Source organism: Oncorhynchus kisutch, linkage group LG3 (assembly GCF_002021735.2).
Source record: "Oncorhynchus kisutch isolate 150728-3 linkage group LG3, Okis_V2, whole genome shotgun sequence".
In the NCBI taxonomy this organism is placed as follows: Eukaryota; Metazoa; Chordata; class Actinopteri; order Salmoniformes; family Salmonidae; genus Oncorhynchus; species Oncorhynchus kisutch.
In genome coordinates this window covers 17681886-17700251 of record NC_034176.2, presented here as the reverse complement: position 1 = coordinate 17700251, position 18366 = coordinate 17681886, and the positions used below count along the sequence as shown (strand labels likewise).

Sequence of the window (18366 nt, the reverse complement as noted above, 5' to 3'; positions counted from 1 at the left end):
TCTGTTCAGATGTGAGGTCCTGAGTGACTTGTTCGCAGATATTTCCAAGCTTGTGTCATGAGTCAGCCAGTCAGTCTCTCTCTCTCTCTCTCTGTATCTCTCTGTCTCTATCTCTCTCCCTCTCTTTAACACCCCTGCCTCATCCCCTGTTATGCTGTTCTCAAAAACGAATTGCATGGATAAATTCAACATAAAATGTGATTCACTAATTTGGTGGATTGATCATGGTAAGGAGAAAATATAGTGTTTGTTTTCTTTATTCTGACCCACACAGAAAATACACATTTTATTTATGCTGGTAGCAGATAGGAAATGTCTCTCAAATCAACAATTATCTCTGTCTGTCTGTCTGTCTCTCTGTCTGTGTGTCAAATCAAAATAAAAAAAATCAAATCAAGTTTATTTGTTATATGCACATTTTTATTGCAGGTCTAAAACTCAATAGTGCATATAATAATGTAGAATATCAAAGCTAATCAATGAACAAAAATAAATACAAATCAAAAGAGCACATCAATCAGTAAAAAAAACAAGGCACATAAAATTGATACAAAAGAACACAATTTCCCTTTATGCAAACAATGCAAAACATTGCAAAACAATGTGTGTGTGTGCTTGAGTGCTGTGCGTGTGTGTTTGAATGAATTATGAATTAATCCTTCAGAAATTAAACTAGCTGCTCATTAATAAATATACGGTGTTTAAATATTGACTGGTTTACATTAAAAATAATAATAATATTCAGGCCTAAAAATGACTTGATGTGTCGGGGTCCTGGGAGCTCATTCCGCGCATGTCAGAAGATATACTTGTCACACAACACGTGCAACAGACCGCTGTGTTTTTTGTTGGTGCTTGTGTTTACATGATTGTCTACAGAAGTATACCTACAAATCTAAGTCATTTACAGAATAACACGAACAGATATTTTGTAAATGGGGGGTCTACAGAAAAAGAAGGTAAGGATGTCACTGTTTGTTATATTAATTATCTAACCATTTGGTTAGTTAAGTACTGAAGTTAGCAAGCTCGGTCAGGCTGTTTCTCTGAGCACGGAATTATGAGTTCAGGCCGAAATGATTTAGCTAGCTAGCAATAACATATCGCTAGCTAGTGTGAGACACTTTTATGTAACGTTAGCTAGATAACTTACTCACCTATTGTATTTCAATTTCCGTCTAGTCTTGGAATCTTGTGCAGTTGATGCGTGTTGTTTTCAACCCAGCTAGCTAGTTAACGTTAGCCTAGCTGTTACATATTCACCTGTCTAGTGCATAAAAAAAGCAGTAAAGAGTACTAAATAGTAAATTGTTTTGCAGAACATTGCCAGCATCACGCTTTTTACTCTTAAGTCTAGTTACACGTGTTCTAGTAATACGTTCCTCCAATACCTCACACATATGTCTGTCTAAATGTTTTGTGAGTAACTGTAAACCTATGTGTCTTGTTTCAGTATGAGAGGGGCTCTGCCACCAACTATATCACAAGGAACAAAGCCCGCAAGAAGCTGCAGCTGAGCCTGGCAGATTTCAGGTACTAAGTACTACTGACCCACCACAAACTGGGTCGTATTTATTAGTGTTGTTGTTGCTCCCAGTTTCAGTCCGTTTTCTTCCCTACGGTGCCTGTTGAATTAGGCCCTGTGTTCTGGCTGTGGATATAATAGCATGGTTGCCTCTGGTGTCAGTTTCTGCAATGCCAAATTCACTGTCTGCATGTTCATCCACTGTTCCACATGTAACAGTACTCGTCTGGCGTTGTGTACAATCAGTCATCGACACGGAACTCCAACATGTAGCACCAGTCATGTAGCTTTATTCTGATAAGAACGACACAAAATTGCACGTCATGCAATGCACGTCTCACCATCCAACTCTGCACTCACGCACGCTGGTTTGGTGCTTGTTCACTGGGTCGATTCTAACTGGAACATCCCCCCTCGTAAGCAAGCTACGCAAACCAGCCAAAAAGATGCCATGTTGAGTAGGTGAAGGCAAGACAAACTCAAACCAAAAACCCATTGGCTTAACAATAAAGTGGCAAGGGGAATCACCAATATAACCCTGTTACACACACAGACGCCTGTGCATTCTGAAGGGCATCTACCCTCATGAACCCAAGCACAAGAAGAAGGTGAACAAAGGTTCCACAGCTCCCCGCACATTCTATCTACTTAAAGACATCCGGTTCCTCCTGCACGAGCCCATCGTTAGGAAATTTAGAGAGTACAAGGTAATGTTTTAGACTATTGTTTTGACTGAGATACAGATATTGTTCCATTTTTTTTTTTTTTACTGTTTACATTTTTCAGTCAAGCACTTGTTCCATCTCTGGTAGGTGTTTGTGCGTAAACTGAGGAAGGCCTATGGAAAGGCAGAATGGACAGCGGTGGAGAGACTGCGAGATAACAAGCCTGGCTACAAACTGGACCACATCATCAAAGAGAGGTGAGGTCTCAATCCACCGCAGCGCCAACTGCAAACAGCAGATGGCAGTATTGAGCATATAAATTACCTGTAGAAAATAATCAAATAGGATCTCGTGTTGTGCCCTGTTTATGGTTCATATCAGTATAACATTTGTAAAGGATGTCCTACATGTGTTTATCTGAGCGTTGTGTTGGCTCTATTTGTGTGCCAGGTACCCCACATTCATCGATGCCCTCCGTGACATAGATGACGCCCTCTCCATGTGCTTCCTGTTCTCCACCTTTGCCCGCACGGGAAAGTGCCACGTCCAGACCATCACGCTATGCCGACGTCTCACCGTGGAGTGGATGAACTACGTAGTCACATCTCGCTCTCTCCGGAAGGTAGGAAGGACAATAGTACAGACGTGTCCTCACTAACATAAAGAGTTGGTCCTCAATGAAAATCTCCATGTTGTGGATAGACAAAGTGCAGGCATGATTTATTAAGTAATGATACGGACTGTTACAGGTAAAATAGCATCTGAAATTGAATTGTCATTTTACCTTCATATACACGTACAGTACCAGTCAAAAGTTTGGAAACACCTATTCATTCCAGGGTTTTTATTGATTTTTACAATTTTCTACATTGTAGAATAATAGTGAAGACATCAAAACTATGAAATAACACATATGGAATCATGTAGTAACCAAAACAGTATATTTCAGAATTTTCAATGTTGCCACCCTTTCCCTTGATGTCAGCTTTAACACTTTTTTTGGTCATTCCATGTGTTATTTCATAGTTTTGATGTCGTCACTATTATTTTACAATATAGAAAATAGTAATTATAAAGTAAAACCTTTCAATGAGTTGGTGTGTCTAAACTTTTGACTGGTACTGTACTGATTTTTGTTGTTGTGGTTACTAGTCCACATTGGATATGTATGAATGAGATGTATGCTATTTGGCAAGAGAATAACTGGTAGTCCGCAGCACCCTTAACCTGGTTTTGCTTTCCCTGGCAGGTTTTCATCTCCATCAAGGGGATTTACTATCAGGCAGAGGTTCTTGGACAGCTCATAACCTGGCTCGTGCCCTACCAGTTTGCCCATGATGTAAGTGCTGAGTGACCTCACAGCAGCTCAAAGAGCCATTTCAAATGTATTCAGTCACTGTGTTAAAAGCCTCTTTTTTATTTCTACATTATTTTATCAGGGAGTCATACTGAGACCAATGTCTCTTTCGTAGATGATCCCTGAATTACAGAAAATACACACGTCAATATAAATACAAAATGCAAGCAGAAACAACATGGTCCTTCAACACACATTCACAAGACCCTCAATCAGCTTTCTGAATTGCCCTCGAGGCATCAGAACATCACATTTTAAGAACATTTTGAAGATTGTTCCACAAATGAGATGCAAGAACTAAAACCTGATTTTACCAAACTCCGTAGAGACCAAAGGAATTTCCAGAGTTAACCATCCCCGAGACCGGGTGTGAACTCATACAACTAAAGTTTAGTCATGATGTTAGGTACAGCGGGATTTTTTTGTAAAGGGGCTTTATAAATGAAAATATATCAATGAATCAACCTACATTACATCAGATCGCCAATCAACTTTCTGGTAGAGAATGCAGTGATGAGTACTGAAATTTTCACCATAATTAAGCGCAGTGCGCTATGATAAACTGCATCTAGAGGCTTTAATGAAGTGGCAGTTGCATTCATATAGATGTTGCCATAGTCTCGGACCGATAGGAACGTGGCTGAATCTGTTTTCTACTGTTTAGTGAGAGGCAAGATCTATTTCTATAGAAGCCCATTTTTATTCTCCGCTTATCTAACTCATCAAATGCTTTTTGAAAGATAGCTTTTCATCTATCCAGATGCCCAGATATTTATAAGCAGGGACACAATCAATGTGGACATCATCCAAAGTTCATATCTTTTAAATCATCAAGTTTATTTTTATGTGCTCTAGAGAACAACATGTACTTAGTTTTACCTGCATTCAATACTTATTTCAGGTCAAAGTTTTTCTGTATTACAATGAAGGCAGACTGTAGTTCAGAGAGCCTGGTCAACTGGTGGCAATATTATACACAACAGTATCTTCTTACAAGTGCAGGTTCGTTTTTTTTACAGAGGTCGATATTGTTAAGGTAAAAAGTACAGGATCCAGAATCGACCCAATGCAGCTGTTTTTATGTTAGATCATTTCTGGGTAACAATTTAAGTACTTTACTGTTATAGATTTCCTTTTAATTGGGCAAAATGTATTTTTAGCAAAATACTATTTCACAAGCAACAATTTTGCTAGGACTGTGAGTGAGGATAAAACTAGCTGTTATTGACAGAGGGGTTTAGAACACTCTTTGTTATTGGTTTATTAACCAATTTACAGCATTGTGAGCCAGATGTTTCACTGGATGTATAAATCTGAAGCATCCGTTTGGCATTTCCACTCACCACCAAATGTGGTGATGAGAGGAAGCCCAGTGGGAGAAGATGGAGCCAGATGGATGTTGGCCAACATTCTGGGAATTTTCTCATCGATGAAACATTTTGATTTCAATACACTTTTCTGTTCCAAAAACTAGAATCTGTTACAGCGTGGACTTAGTTTTGTAGACTACCTTTTGCCAAAGTTTCAAGACATTTTGTTTAAGTGCAGGGGCAAATTTTGTTATTGCACACGCGCACTTCATAGAGTTGGCGTTCCCTAACATAAATATGCTAATTCATGATAGAACGGTGGAATCAGATTTGAAGTATAATGGCATCATACTTTGATTCCAACCTCTTTCAAAAAGCTGGTGAAGAAAGTAACTCATAACCAAATTCAACCTAGATAATTTCTGATCCATATGAAATAGTTTGATTACAAAGGTAGCAGAACTGTACAGCAGTGCTATGATACTTCCTCTCTTAACGTCCTGCTTGACTAGAAGGGCCCAAGCTTACTGTACAACATTAAAACCCATTCAGTGTGTGTGTGTACAATAGGCTCTCAAAGTGCTTGATAGAATAGACATCACTGTTACATCCTCAGAAAGCATGAGCTCTGGAGTTGGGGAAGTATTGTGCAATACACCAACATTTGCAGGTCAGCTGTACCGACTTCAGACGAGTCACAAATCGCTTCTTGGAGATCACCACAAAACGGAGAACACCATTGTGTTCGTATGAGTCCTCATCCTTAGAGGAGTCAAAATAGTTTATAGGCCAAATCGTTTGGACGTTACATACAATTTTGTGATAAAAAATATTTCTAGCTTAAACCTGAGATTTTTATGGGGAATTTTTAAAGTTATGCTAGTTCTATTTCCACGGGGCGTAGACATCGACCATGGGGGGTTAAATACTTTACGTTGATGCTGTTAATTGTCTTTAAATTAAAGTAGCTTGACATGTGGTTGACGGGGCCTCAACATTGATTTTACAATACAAGCGTTCAGACTAATAATAATCTGTCTGTCCTATGTCCCCCAGCACCCAACAGATGTGGACTATAGAGTAATGGCTACCTTCACGGAGATGTACACCACCCTCTTTGGCTTCATCAACTTTCGCCTCTACCAGACACTTAACCTAGTCTACCCACCCAAGGTAATCCAGCACCTGGCCTAAACCTGGGATGTGTTCATTAGGCACCAAGGGAAGAAAACAGACTGAAACAAGGAGTGACTACCTTAACCTGTCCAATGACAAATGCTTGTTTTTGTTATCCTGTTGCAAAACGTTTTGCTACAGTGTGCACTAATAAATACAATCCCGGAGAACCACTTCAGCCATCGCACATCATAAGCAGTGCTTTTTTTATCACGATGTTCCTTCTGTTGATGAATGTACAGTTGAAGTCGGAAGTTGACATACTTAGGTTGGGGTCATTAACTCGTTTTTCTACCACTCCACAAATTTCTTGTTAACAAACTATAGTTTTGGCGGTTTGGACATCTACTTTGTGCATGACACAAGTAATTTTTCCAACAATTGTTTACAGACAGATTATTTCACGTATAATTCACTGTATTACAATTCCAGTGAGTCAGAAGTTTACATGCACTAAGTTGACTGTGCCTTTCAACAGCTTGGAAAATTCCAGAAAATTATGTCATGGCTTTATAAGAAATCAGCCAATAATTTTTTTTTGTAGACCTCCACAAGTCTGGTTCATCCTTGGGAGCAATTTCCAAACGCCTGAAGGTAAGGGTGTTCATCTGTACAAACAATAGTACCAACAAACCAAAAAATACTCTACTATTATTCTGACATTTCACATTCTTTAAATAAAGTGTTGATCTTAACTGACCTAAGACTGGCATTTTTACTAGGATTAATGTCAGGAATTGTGACAAACTGAGTTCAAATGCAATTGTGACAAACTGAGTTCAAATGCATTTGTCTAAGGTGTATGTAAACCTCCGACTTCAACTGTATATAGTCTAGTAATATACAGAGATCATTGGCCTGCTAATTGTTGTGTGTCGGAGCTGTTGCTAACCACAACCCTCCCTCCAGCTGAACAGCAAAGCTGAGTCGGAGCTGAAGGCTGAACACGAGGAGGACTACGCCATGGACTCTGAGAGCTACATGGAGGTGGGCCTTTCATCACTTATGTATTGATACAAATAAATGGATAGAAGTTATATTTGCTTGATGAGGGACAGCCAGCCCTCTCTTCTTTGTTGTGGGCTACCTGCCCTACCTTGATGCTACTCTGTCAGTAGAGATGTGTAGTTTTGAAGCGGTGTGTGAGAAACTGAACCAGTGGGTTTCATGCTCTCTACAGAAACTGTCTGCCCTGAGTGCCAGCTTGGCGCGCGTGGTTGCCACCGCGGAGGAGGAGGAGAACCAGCTCGACCAGTTCCCTGCTGACGGGGTAAGGTGACACACTGAATAAACTGGCTACCAGGTGGTCAGGGGTGTGTTAGAACCAATGCGTCCCACGGTCACATTTCATTGTTTCCATTTAGAAATCACTCTTTGAAAAATCTTCAGGATGTAGGTGGAGGAACTATTTGTAGCCTCCACTCATCTTGAATGGATAGTTATACAAAAGTCATCCTCTATTTGATGTTGATGTCCTTAAAAATGTTGCCGGTCAAATGTTCGGTCTACAGAGAAGGGCTCATTCCTGCCAATGTATTGTATACTAGGCATTTAAATGATTGCTCAAGAGCTGATTGGAAAAGCTCCACCAAGGATTCACCTTATTATGGTGCATTTTCTTTGAAGATTTAGCTTGGTGTTTTTCAGTTTCCATCTACGCGGACTGTCACGTGTGTCTCTCTGGGCCATGGCTCCTGCGGACCTGCTCTAACCTGGAGCCAAGACAAGGGCCTGGGTACTTTTCAGTTTAATTTACATAATGGCTGTGAATCAGGGTTTCTGTTCGAAATGTGTCACCGGACATTTGACCGGCAACATTTTTAATTTCCCGGACATTTGAGAAGTCTGCCGGACCCGTATGCATTGGGTGAGTAACCTGATTAGGGTGTCCACCCACGGTGCTCAGAATGACAATCTCATTTAGATTATGGTAATTCATATTTACAGAACATGCAAGTTGAGGATGCCTTAACTTCTGATGTGCACTTTGAAAATGTTAAAACAACTGTCCACATTTAATTTTCCTTAGGCAACAAGGTGAGTAATGAACAGCAAAATCAATAGCCTATGTCAATCAACTTTCCCCCATTGTGGAAAGGTGACCTATTGCGTTGGTCAGCTTCTCGAGACAGAAATAGCCTATTCCAAACCGACTCTGGGACAGTTGTGGGGAGATCGAGATGTGGACTTTGAGTCACAGTAAGTTGAGTCACAACTTTAACTTGAGACTTGACTTAATGTCTGATGACTTAAAATGATCTGGACAGGGTTTGTAATCTTTTGTCACTCGTTTTCTGGGTCTTCGTGGATTACGCTACACTCGGCAAGAGACAGTAGCTGCAGCATCGCCTTTGCAAAAAAAACAACAACAAAAAACAGCTGCAACAGATTGGCTTGTGAAACACACACTTGGCACTCTGGACCAGCAAACTTGTCAATCAACACAGGTCGGGGGTGCTAGCGAACAGATTGATTTGCTGTACAGCTATAGGATTGGGTGCTGCGCAAATGTCAAATTGTAGGGAGAGAGGCTTACCATGCATGGTGTGTGTGTGTGTCTCCCAAAAAATTTGATCACCAACCTTAACTGTTACTTTGCTAGCTCACAAGCAATGGGGCAACAATTACTAGCATAGGCCTATTGGTCTTTTGGTATGTAACAATTGCTTGACATTGATAACTTACTAATGAAGCTTGCATTGGTTGTTAAAATTAATTATTACTGTGGCGAAGAGCTGCTCATCACCTATGCTCCCCAATGTGGAAATTGCGTTGTAGAACCAGTTTTGTAATTGATAATTGTATGGTACTGGGGGCCAAATGCTTGTATTATGTATGTCTACTTGTTTGAGCTCCTGTTAGACAGATTTGATTTGGTTTCTCAAGATGAGGGTGTACAGTAGGGCTGGGCGATAAATCAATATCAATAATTATCGAGAATTACTTTCCTCAATAACGATATAAAACATATTTAGATTAATTTTCGATAATGTCAATTTCACCTCTGACGTAGCAGGAACATGCGGAGAAGTGACAATATGCACGTGGCGAGGTATACGCCCACTAAAAAAGATTTAGCACCTCGAGTGAGAGAGTAGCCACTTAACCACAAAATGAGTGATGTAGGTGAAAACAGTGGCAGTGATAGCCATGGAGAAGCTTCCAATGAAGAAATTATTGATAAAAAGGGTTCACTTATTTGGTAGTGGTTTGACTTTTTGATGTCGGACAAAGAGCAGAGCAATATCCGGTGCAAATTGTGCCGTAGACAGGTGGCTATCAAATCTGGTAATACGGCAAGTTTTTCACCATCTGAAGCAAAATCGCCCTTTGGAAGTTTGAGTTTGCGCCACGGTATTGATAAACGCCAATCTAGGCATGTTCGCCCGAAGCAGTAAACACTGACCCCTTTTATTCCCTACGAGCAAACATCGAGAAGACAGACACTCACAAATGCTATTATGCATTGCTAAGGACATGCTACCAATTAGTACAGTTGAAAAGGAAGGTTTCAAGAGGCTAATCAACTATTAACCCCCAGGTACGCACTCCCTGGCCGCAAACATTTCTCACACCGCACTGCCTAAACATTACACCGGGTGTCGGGAAAAGTTGAGGAACAGCGCAAGACAGATTTTACGTATTTTGCTACTACTACTGATCTGGTCTAGTCGCACATTAGCCTCACTATCCACTATATTGATAGAGTAGCATCTTCAAAATAAATGCCTCCAAACATCATACTTTCCCGACGATCACACGGGTGATGCTATAGCAGAGGGGCTCATTGACGCTCTTGCCTCCTGGGGACTCAGTCAAGACCGACAAGTCTGCATTACAATGGATAGTGGTGTGAAGGCTGCTCAAATGGACCCGACTGCAGTGTTTTGGACATCGTCTGTACTTGGCCGTTAGTAAGTAACCTTGTCAATTGTGTATATTGAAGTGATTGGTTAGATGAAGGGGGGAAAAAATCACATTTAGTTTAATCAACTGATTAATTTAAATATTACATTTGTACATAACTAAAGGGATTATTGTGATTTTAACATTTTATTAAAATCTCTTGATTTCTCTTAGTGGGTAGAGACAAACGGGTGGATAGAGCAATTGGAGTGTGTAAGAAAGTGTTAGGTGCCTTTTCCTATTAGTTGCTCAAAAAGAACACAGCCTACCCCAGCACAAGTTGGTGACAGTCGCCTACCAGGTGGTGATCATGTCAAAAGATGGTGCAAAGAGTACTGGAGCATAAGAAAGACATTTCACAGGTCTTGTCCATTGACAAGAAGACACTGCACTTAGCTCCCACCTATACAGATATAGACGTGCTTGAGTCCATCAACCAGGCATTGACCCCACTCCTAGAATTCACAGATGCTCTGTCTGGTGAGTCTTATGTCAGTGTGTCTTACTTGAAGCCAGTACTACACCTGTTCAATAGAGGTCATGAAGCCTGATGATAGTGAAACAGCTCACTGTCTCAGAGATGGTCAATGAGGTACATGAAAACCCAAGCCCAGCACAGGGAGATGTTGCTACTGCTTCACCACAACTGGCAGCTGAAAAGAGTTACTGGGCAGTTTAAAAAAAAAGCCATGCTCCTCCACCACAGGTCTTAATGAAATCCAGCTGCTAGAAAAGGAACTCAGTTGCTACCTTCAGTCTCCTGATGCTGACAGTGAAACCAATCCACTGCACTGGCGGAAGATCCAACCCCAAAAAACTTGCCCCGAGTCAGCCACCTGGCAAAGCGCTACCTGTGCATTCCTGCGACCAGCTCCCCCTCAGAGCGTGTTTTTAGCACAGGTGGAAACATGGTGACCTGCCATAGGGCAGCTTTAAAGCCAGAGACCGTAGACAGACTTGTCTTTCTTGCTTTTAACTTGTAAGACAACTACCCCGACAAACTGATGTGCCATTAGGCTAACAGTTCTAATGCATATTGACTTACACTATTTATTTGTATTGCTTGTTCATGACTTGTAAGGGTTTATTACAGCTTAAAAAAAAAAAAAGTGGAGTTAAAATGTTTGAGTTCTACTTATGACAATAAATAAGAAACATTAAAGCCTTTGGCTTGTTCAGGCATTCTTGAGTGTAAAGCAGATATGCACCCTTTTAAACATTATTTGATTAAAATCGTGATAATTTACATTTTTTCATTTGATAATGATAATTATCACAATATATTTGCGTTTTCGCCCAGCCCTGGTGTACTTGCCTGCTACCAGAGTCCGTTCAGATAGGACAGGTTAAACCTGATAGAGGCTATTTATTTTGGGCTATTGTCCGTGTGTATTTTGTATGATATGGTGCTTGCACCATTTGGATCATCAACCTGCTTTGCCTTTAGCTGATTTCAAATCAAAATCAAATTTTATTTGTCACATGCGTCGAATACAACAGGTGTAGACCTTTAGAGTGAAATGCTTACTTACGAATCCCTAACCAACAACGCAGTTTAAAAAATGTGGATAAGAAATGAAAGTAACAAGTAATTAAAGAGCAGCAGTAAAATAACAATAGCGAGACTATATACAGAGGGTTACCGGCACAATGTGAAGGGGCACCAGTTGAGGTAATATGTACGTGAAGGTAGACTTATTAAAGTGACTGCATAGATGATAAGAGTAGCAGTGGCATAAAAGGGGTGGGCAATGCAAATAGTCTGGGTTGCCATTTGATTAGGTGTTCAGGAGTCTTATGGCTTGGGGGTAACAGCTGTTTGGAAGCCTCTTGGACCTAGACTTTGGGCTTGTGGTACTGCTTTCCGTGTGGTAGCAGAGAGAACAGTCTATGACTAGGGTGGCTGGAGTCTGACAATTTTTTGGGCCTTCTGACATCGCTTGATATAGAGGTCCTGGATGGCAGGAAGCTTGTCCCCAGTGATGTACTGAGCCGTTTGCAGTCGGAGGCCGAGCAGTTGTCATACCAGGTATTGATGCAACCAGTCAGGTGGGTGCAGCTGTAAAACCTTTTGAGGCTCTGAGGACCCATGCCAAACCTTTTCAGTCTCCTGAGGGGGAATAGGTTTTTGTTGTGCCCTCTTCACGACTGTCTTGGTGTGCTTGGACCATGTTAGTTTGTTGATGTGGACACCAAGGAACTTGAAGCTCTCAACCTGCTCCACTGCAGCCCTGTCGATGAGAGTGGGGGTGTGCTCGGTCCTCTTTTTCCTGTAGTCCACAATCATCTCATTTCATGGCCTTAAGACAGCCACAAGGTCCATATTTTACAATTACATAGGCTAATTACAGGCTAATAAAGATATGTTGTAGACAAAACAATGAAAAGAGCTGTCAGGGCCTCCCAAGTGGTGCAGTGGTCTAAGGCACTACATTGCAGTGCTTGAGTTGTCACTACAGCCCCAGGTTCGATACCAGACTGTGTTACAGCGGGCCGTGACCGGGAGACCCATGAGGCGGCGCACAATTGGCCAAGTGTCGTCCAGGTTAGGGGAGGGTTTGGCCGGCTGAGATTTTCTTGTCCCATTTTAAGCTCTAACGACTCCTTGTGGCGGGCCGTGTGCCTGCAAGCTGATTTCGGTCACCATCCAAAACAGTTCGGAACAGTTTGCATATATTCTTCGGCAAGGGTTTTTTCGGGTGTTCGTGCACACATTTTTCCTTGAGGCAAGCCGAAGTTCAGAAGCCGAAATCTACACCCCTTTATCTGTGATTGGCAAACCAGTAGGGATTCTTCAGTAAAGTGTTTGTCATTCAACGAGAGACGAATCCTTTTCATCCACAACAATTAATTACTGATTTCTTGACTATTTTAATGTCTCAAGATGGACAAATGGTACAATTGCTGCTTATTTTCTCATTTTTCAAGCAAAGATATAAAGGGAGTATGCAAGCACACTTGTTCAGTTCACCTAGCTGAGTTCGGCTAGGCGCAAACTGAAGCACACGGAAGGTTTAAGACTGGGGAGCACACCTATGTTTTCAAGGGATGAGGTTTGTAAACAACATGAAGAAACCAATCCCATCCCACCAACTGCTTTCCCCATCTCCTTTCACCCCCCCCCCCTGTCTCTTCAGGAGGACCTTGAGAACATGGAGGCCAGAGAGAAGGAGCAGAAAGAGCAGGAGGCCCAGAATAGGCTTTTTGAGGGTCTCAAGTTCTTCCTGAACAGGGAAGTTCCCAGAGAGTCACTGGCTTTTATCCTGAGGTGAGAACCAGCCCACCACCAAACATACCCAATGATGTCTATAAACTCTGGATTATGATGTTATGTATTGGCCATTGAGAGGCTTTGAAGCCACCGGTAGGCCGTATTGGCACTCCCCAGTAGGAGCAGTCCTCCAGAGGAATGAGTGGAATTCTACAATACTTCAATTATTTATTTTATGTTGTTGTCGTGGGACAGTAACATTGTTAATCTCAAAAAAGTATACTTTAAGGAGAATGTTATATATTTTAATGTTTAGCTCACATACTATAATGTAAAAGTATGCATTAAGATGTCTAATAGAATAAATGTTGCAAATTTGAATGTAGACATTAATAAATGCATTTCTATAGCTTAAAATAAATAGTTTACAATGATGGGGGGAGTGCCAAGATGAAGGCACAGTGACTTCAACACAGTGCCCCCTATCAGTCATCTAGTGTGTATCTATAAATCATTGCACACACCCCAGCCAGTCTGGGCTGCTCAATAATGTTATTGCACCTTGTGAAGTAAAAGCAGGCCAAACGCAAGCGGAAGGTTTTAGGGACTGGTTCCATGCTACACCGCACCTCAAAGAAGAGCTTTGATGCAGAGTGAAGTGATCCATCGTTTATTTTTATTGATCTCTCTGTCTGACAGGTGTTTTGGTGCCGAGGTGTCATGGGACAAGTCCCTCTGCATCGGTGGTACCTACGACGTGACTGATGAGACCATTACCCATCAGATTGTGGACAGGCCCGACATAGACAAGCAGTACATCAACAGGTGAACAGGCCCGCTGGATCTACCAATATTTCTAGTCGTTACAGCCGTTGCAAATGTCTTGCAATTCATAAAAAATCTTGGAATGATCTTTAGGAAGAAACAAAACTGGATACAACCCAGATCCAGCGCCAGAACGAATCAGTTGGACAGGGATTTTCTTTCGGGGGCGTGTTTTTTTTCAAGGGACATTTTATGTGTGCACGCGTTTGTGCATTTAACTTTTTTTGTTTTATGAATGTAACAGTGGAGAACATAGGCAGCTTGTGTGTTTCAAGTTTGGGGGAGTTTACAATTTTTCCTACAATTTCTACCGATCTGCGTGATACATTTTTTATGCATATTTCATGGAACAGTTTAATTTCAATAATTTTCATTTCTCAAAATAATCTTCACGTGGTTAATCATAAATATCTGAAGTAAAATGATAAACATATTAAAGTTAAAATTCAACTATGGCGAGAGCACTAACCTCTGCCATATGGACATTGATACACTGATCCAGAAATGAGTGTAGAACTCAGATGCAGCAGTAGGCCTATATTCCTATATCGTCAACTAGGTAAAATACATAGGCCTAAAGCCGACAAATTCAAACGGTAGAAAATATCTTGATTTCGCTCGCTCGGATGCTTTAACTGAGATTAATGTGTCTGTCGGCACGTGTCTTGGCCAATATTTTATTTGGACGGTCAAGGAGGTACCGTGGGATGGGCCCCCTAAGGGCTGCCCACAATGTCGGCCCTGATACAACCCAAACCCTCTTTCAAATCAACAAATGTATTTTCAGCCAAGCTATTTTCCAAGGCTACTTACCCCCCCCCCCCCACACACAGAGATGGGCTCAGCTCATCCCCACAATGGCCCCTTTGAGAGGGCTCTTCCTGCTCTGGTCACTCAAGACCCCTGTTATCAAGGGAGGGGGGGGGGGGGGGGGTTCAGAGTCACGCGTGACAGACCATGTCCTCTTCCTTTATGTCGCTTCATAGAGCTTAGCTGTACATAGGGTACATAATGCCTCTATTATGGGCCTGTTAACTCCTGCCCACATTCATTCATTTGGCTGTTGTGATTACATTCGACTGTAGTGTGATGTACATACAACACATCCACAACTTGGTCATGTGTAAATGGTCTCCAATCTTCATGGAACTTTGAAATGTTACATTCAAAGGTGGGTTGACTCGACTGACTGAGCATAAATATCCCAAAGGTGCAAACCACACCCATCTGGTACTCCAGAAAAGTATCTGAAAGAAGACAACTATTATTTGAACCAAGTTTGATATGTCTATGTAGAAACCTTGTCCGTAAAGGAGACCGGCTGGTGTGTAACTAACTGGTGGTCGTGTTCTGTTCCAGGTACTACATCCAGCCCCAGTGGGTGTTTGACTCGGTCAACGCCAAGATGCGCCTGCCCGTGGAGGACTACTTCCTGGGGGTGACGCTGCCGCCCCACTTGTCACCCTTTGTGGAGGAGAAGGACGGTGACTGTGCCCCCGGAGAAGCTGAAGCTCATGGCCCTGCAGCGTGGCGAGAAGCACGGTAAGAGCTGAGCCTCTCCATAGCTTCACATGTTTATGTTGGGCCTGCATGATGAATGTTCACATTAGAGGTCGACCGATTATGATTTTTCAACACCGATGCCGATTATTGGAGGACCCCAAAAAAAAAAGCCGATACCGATTAATCTGCCGATTTTAAATAAATATTTTTTTTATGTGTTTGTAATAATGACAATTACAACAGTACTGAATGAAAACCTATTTTTAACTTAATATAATACATCAATAAAATCAATTTAGCCTCAAATAAATAATGAAACATGTTCAATTTGATTTAAATAATGTAAAAACAAAGTGTTGGAGAAGAAAGTAAAAGTGAAATATGTGCCATGTAAGAAAGCTAACATTTAAGTTCCTTGCTCAGAACATGAGAACATATGAAAGCTGGTGGTTCCTTTTAACCTCTTACAGTTCCCCCTACTTTGTGCAATTTCCGCCTGAAGACATACCCAAATCTAACAGCCTGTAGCTCAGGCACAGAACCAAGGATATGCATATTCTTGGTACCATTTGAAAGAAAACACTCTGAAGTTTGTGTACATGTGAATTGAATGTAGGAGAATATACGTTTTATTTTTTATTTTATTTTTAAAATACAAGGACAAGATATAACAAACATTCAGATAGGATGATGGGGACAATTTCAGTGAAAAATATAAGAGGCCAACAGTACTTGTGCAACGTTTCAGAATGATAACTTCCAAAAACGAGTGTGCTACATGACATTTATCATGAAGTCACCCAGGTGTCCCACACAAGTAGCCCAAATGTACCCAAATGGCCAAATTGGTGAAGGTATACATTTTGAAACAAATAACTATACACAAAATACCAAAATGGTATTCAACCCCCCCCCCCCCAAAAAAAATTAGGGGGGAAAAAATAATTGATTAAAAAATCTACACTGCTCCAAAAAATAAAGGGAACACTAAAATAACACATCCTAGATCTGAATGAATGAAATATTCAAATTAAATACTTTTTTCTTTACATAGTTGAATGTGCTAACAACAAAATCACACAAATTATCAATGGAAATCAAATTTATCAACCCATGGAGGTCTGGATTTGGAGTCACACTCACAATTAAAGTGGAAAACCACACTACAGGCTGATCCAAATTTGATGTAATGTCCTTAAAACAAGTCAAAATGAGGCTCAGTAGTGTGTTTTGCCTCCACGTGCCTGTATGACCTCCCTACAACGCCTGGGCATGCTCCTGATGAGGTGGCTGAGATGGGTGATGAGATGGTCTCCTGAGGGATCTCCTCCCAGACTTGGACTAATGCATCCGCCAACTCCTGGACAGTCTGGTGCAACGTGGCGTTGGTGGATGGAGCGAGACATGATGTCCCAGATGTGCTCAATTGGATTCAGGTCTGGGGAACGGGCGGGCCAGTCCATAGCATCAATGCCTTCCTCTTGCAGGAACTGCTGACACACTCCAGCCACATGAGGTCTAGCATTGTCTTGCATTACGAGGAACCCAGGGCCAACCGCACCAGCATATGGTCTCACAAGGGGTCTGAGGATCTCATCTCGGTACCTAATGGCAGTCAGGCTACCTCTGGCAGGCACATGGAGGGCTGTGCGGCCCCCCCAAAGAAATGCCACCCCACACCATGACTGACCCACCGCCAAACCGGTCATGCTGGAGGATGTTGCAGGCAGCAGAACATTCTCCACGGCGTCTCCAGACTCTGTCACACGTGCTCGGTGTGAACCTGCTTTCATCTGTGAAGAGCACAGGGCGCCAGTGGCGAATTTGCCAATCACCAAACTTGGTGTTCTCTGGCAAATGCCAAACGTCCTGCACGGTGTTGGGCTGTAAGCACAACCCCCACGTGTGGACATCGTGCCCTCATACCACCCTCATGGAGTCTGTTTCTGACCGTTTGAGCAGACACATGCACATTTGTGGCCTGCTGGAGGTCATTTTGCAGGGCTCTGGCAGTGCTCCTCCTTGCACAAAGGCGGAGGTAGCTGTCCTGCTGCTGGGTTGTTGCCCTCCTACGGCCTCCTCCACGTCTCCTGATGTACTGGCCTGTCTCCTGGTAGCGCCTCCATGCTCTGGAAACTACGCTGAAAAACACAGCAAACCACCTTGCCACAGCTCGCATTGATGTGCCATCCTGGATAAGCTGCACTACCTGAGCCACTTGTGTGGGTTGTAGACTCCGTCTCATGTTACCACTAGAGTGAAAGCACCGCCAGCATTCAAAAGTGACCAAAACATCAGCCAGGAAGCATAGGAACTGAGAAGTGGTCTGTGGTCCCCACCTGCAGAACCACTCCTTTATTGGGGGTGTCTTGCTAATTGCCTATAATTTCCACCTGTTGTCTATTCCATTTGCACAACAGAATGTGACATTTATTGTCAATCAGTGTTGCTTCCTAAGTGGACAGTTTGATATTACAGAAGTGTGATTGACTTGGAGTTACATTGCGTTGTTTAAGTGTTCCCTTTATTTTTTTGAGCAGTGTATGAAAAAATAATATATACATTTACAAAATAACATGGGTAACTATTTACACACTTTCAATATTTGGAAGAACCTCAGTCCTCTATCAAATCTATTTATATAGCCCCAGCCTAAAACCCCAAACAGCAAGCAATGCAGGTGTAGAAGCACGGTGGCTAGGAAAAACTCCCTAGAAAGGCAAAAACCTAGGAAGAAACCTAGAGAGGAACCAGGCTATGAGGGGTGGCCAGTCATCTTCTGGCTGTGCCGGGTGGAGATCACAGTGGTTGTAGAGGGTGCAACAGGACAGTTTAGGGTTCCATAGCCGCAGGCAGAACAGTTGAAACTGGAACAGCGGCAAGGCCAG

At 42.1% G+C, this 18366-nt stretch overlaps 1 protein-coding gene across 1 annotated transcript in view; it reads left to right on the top strand.

Annotated features, from left to right (window-relative positions):
- Positions 1-810: 810 nt before the first annotated feature.
- The window catches only part of LOC109876218 (pescadillo homolog), a 30238-nt gene continuing 12682 nt past the window's right edge, over positions 811-18366 (top strand). The window contains 13 exon segments of the mRNA XM_020468681.2: positions 811-959; positions 1454-1533; positions 2079-2232; positions 2338-2447; positions 2641-2812; positions 3440-3529; positions 5914-6030; positions 6943-7020; positions 7214-7303; positions 13077-13207; positions 13850-13975; positions 15335-15463; positions 15465-15517. Of these exon segments, the coding sequence (XP_020324270.1) occupies positions 936-959; positions 1454-1533; positions 2079-2232; positions 2338-2447; positions 2641-2812; positions 3440-3529; positions 5914-6030; positions 6943-7020; positions 7214-7303; positions 13077-13207; positions 13850-13975; positions 15335-15463; positions 15465-15517 (1354 nt within the window). The 5' untranslated portion in view covers positions 811-935.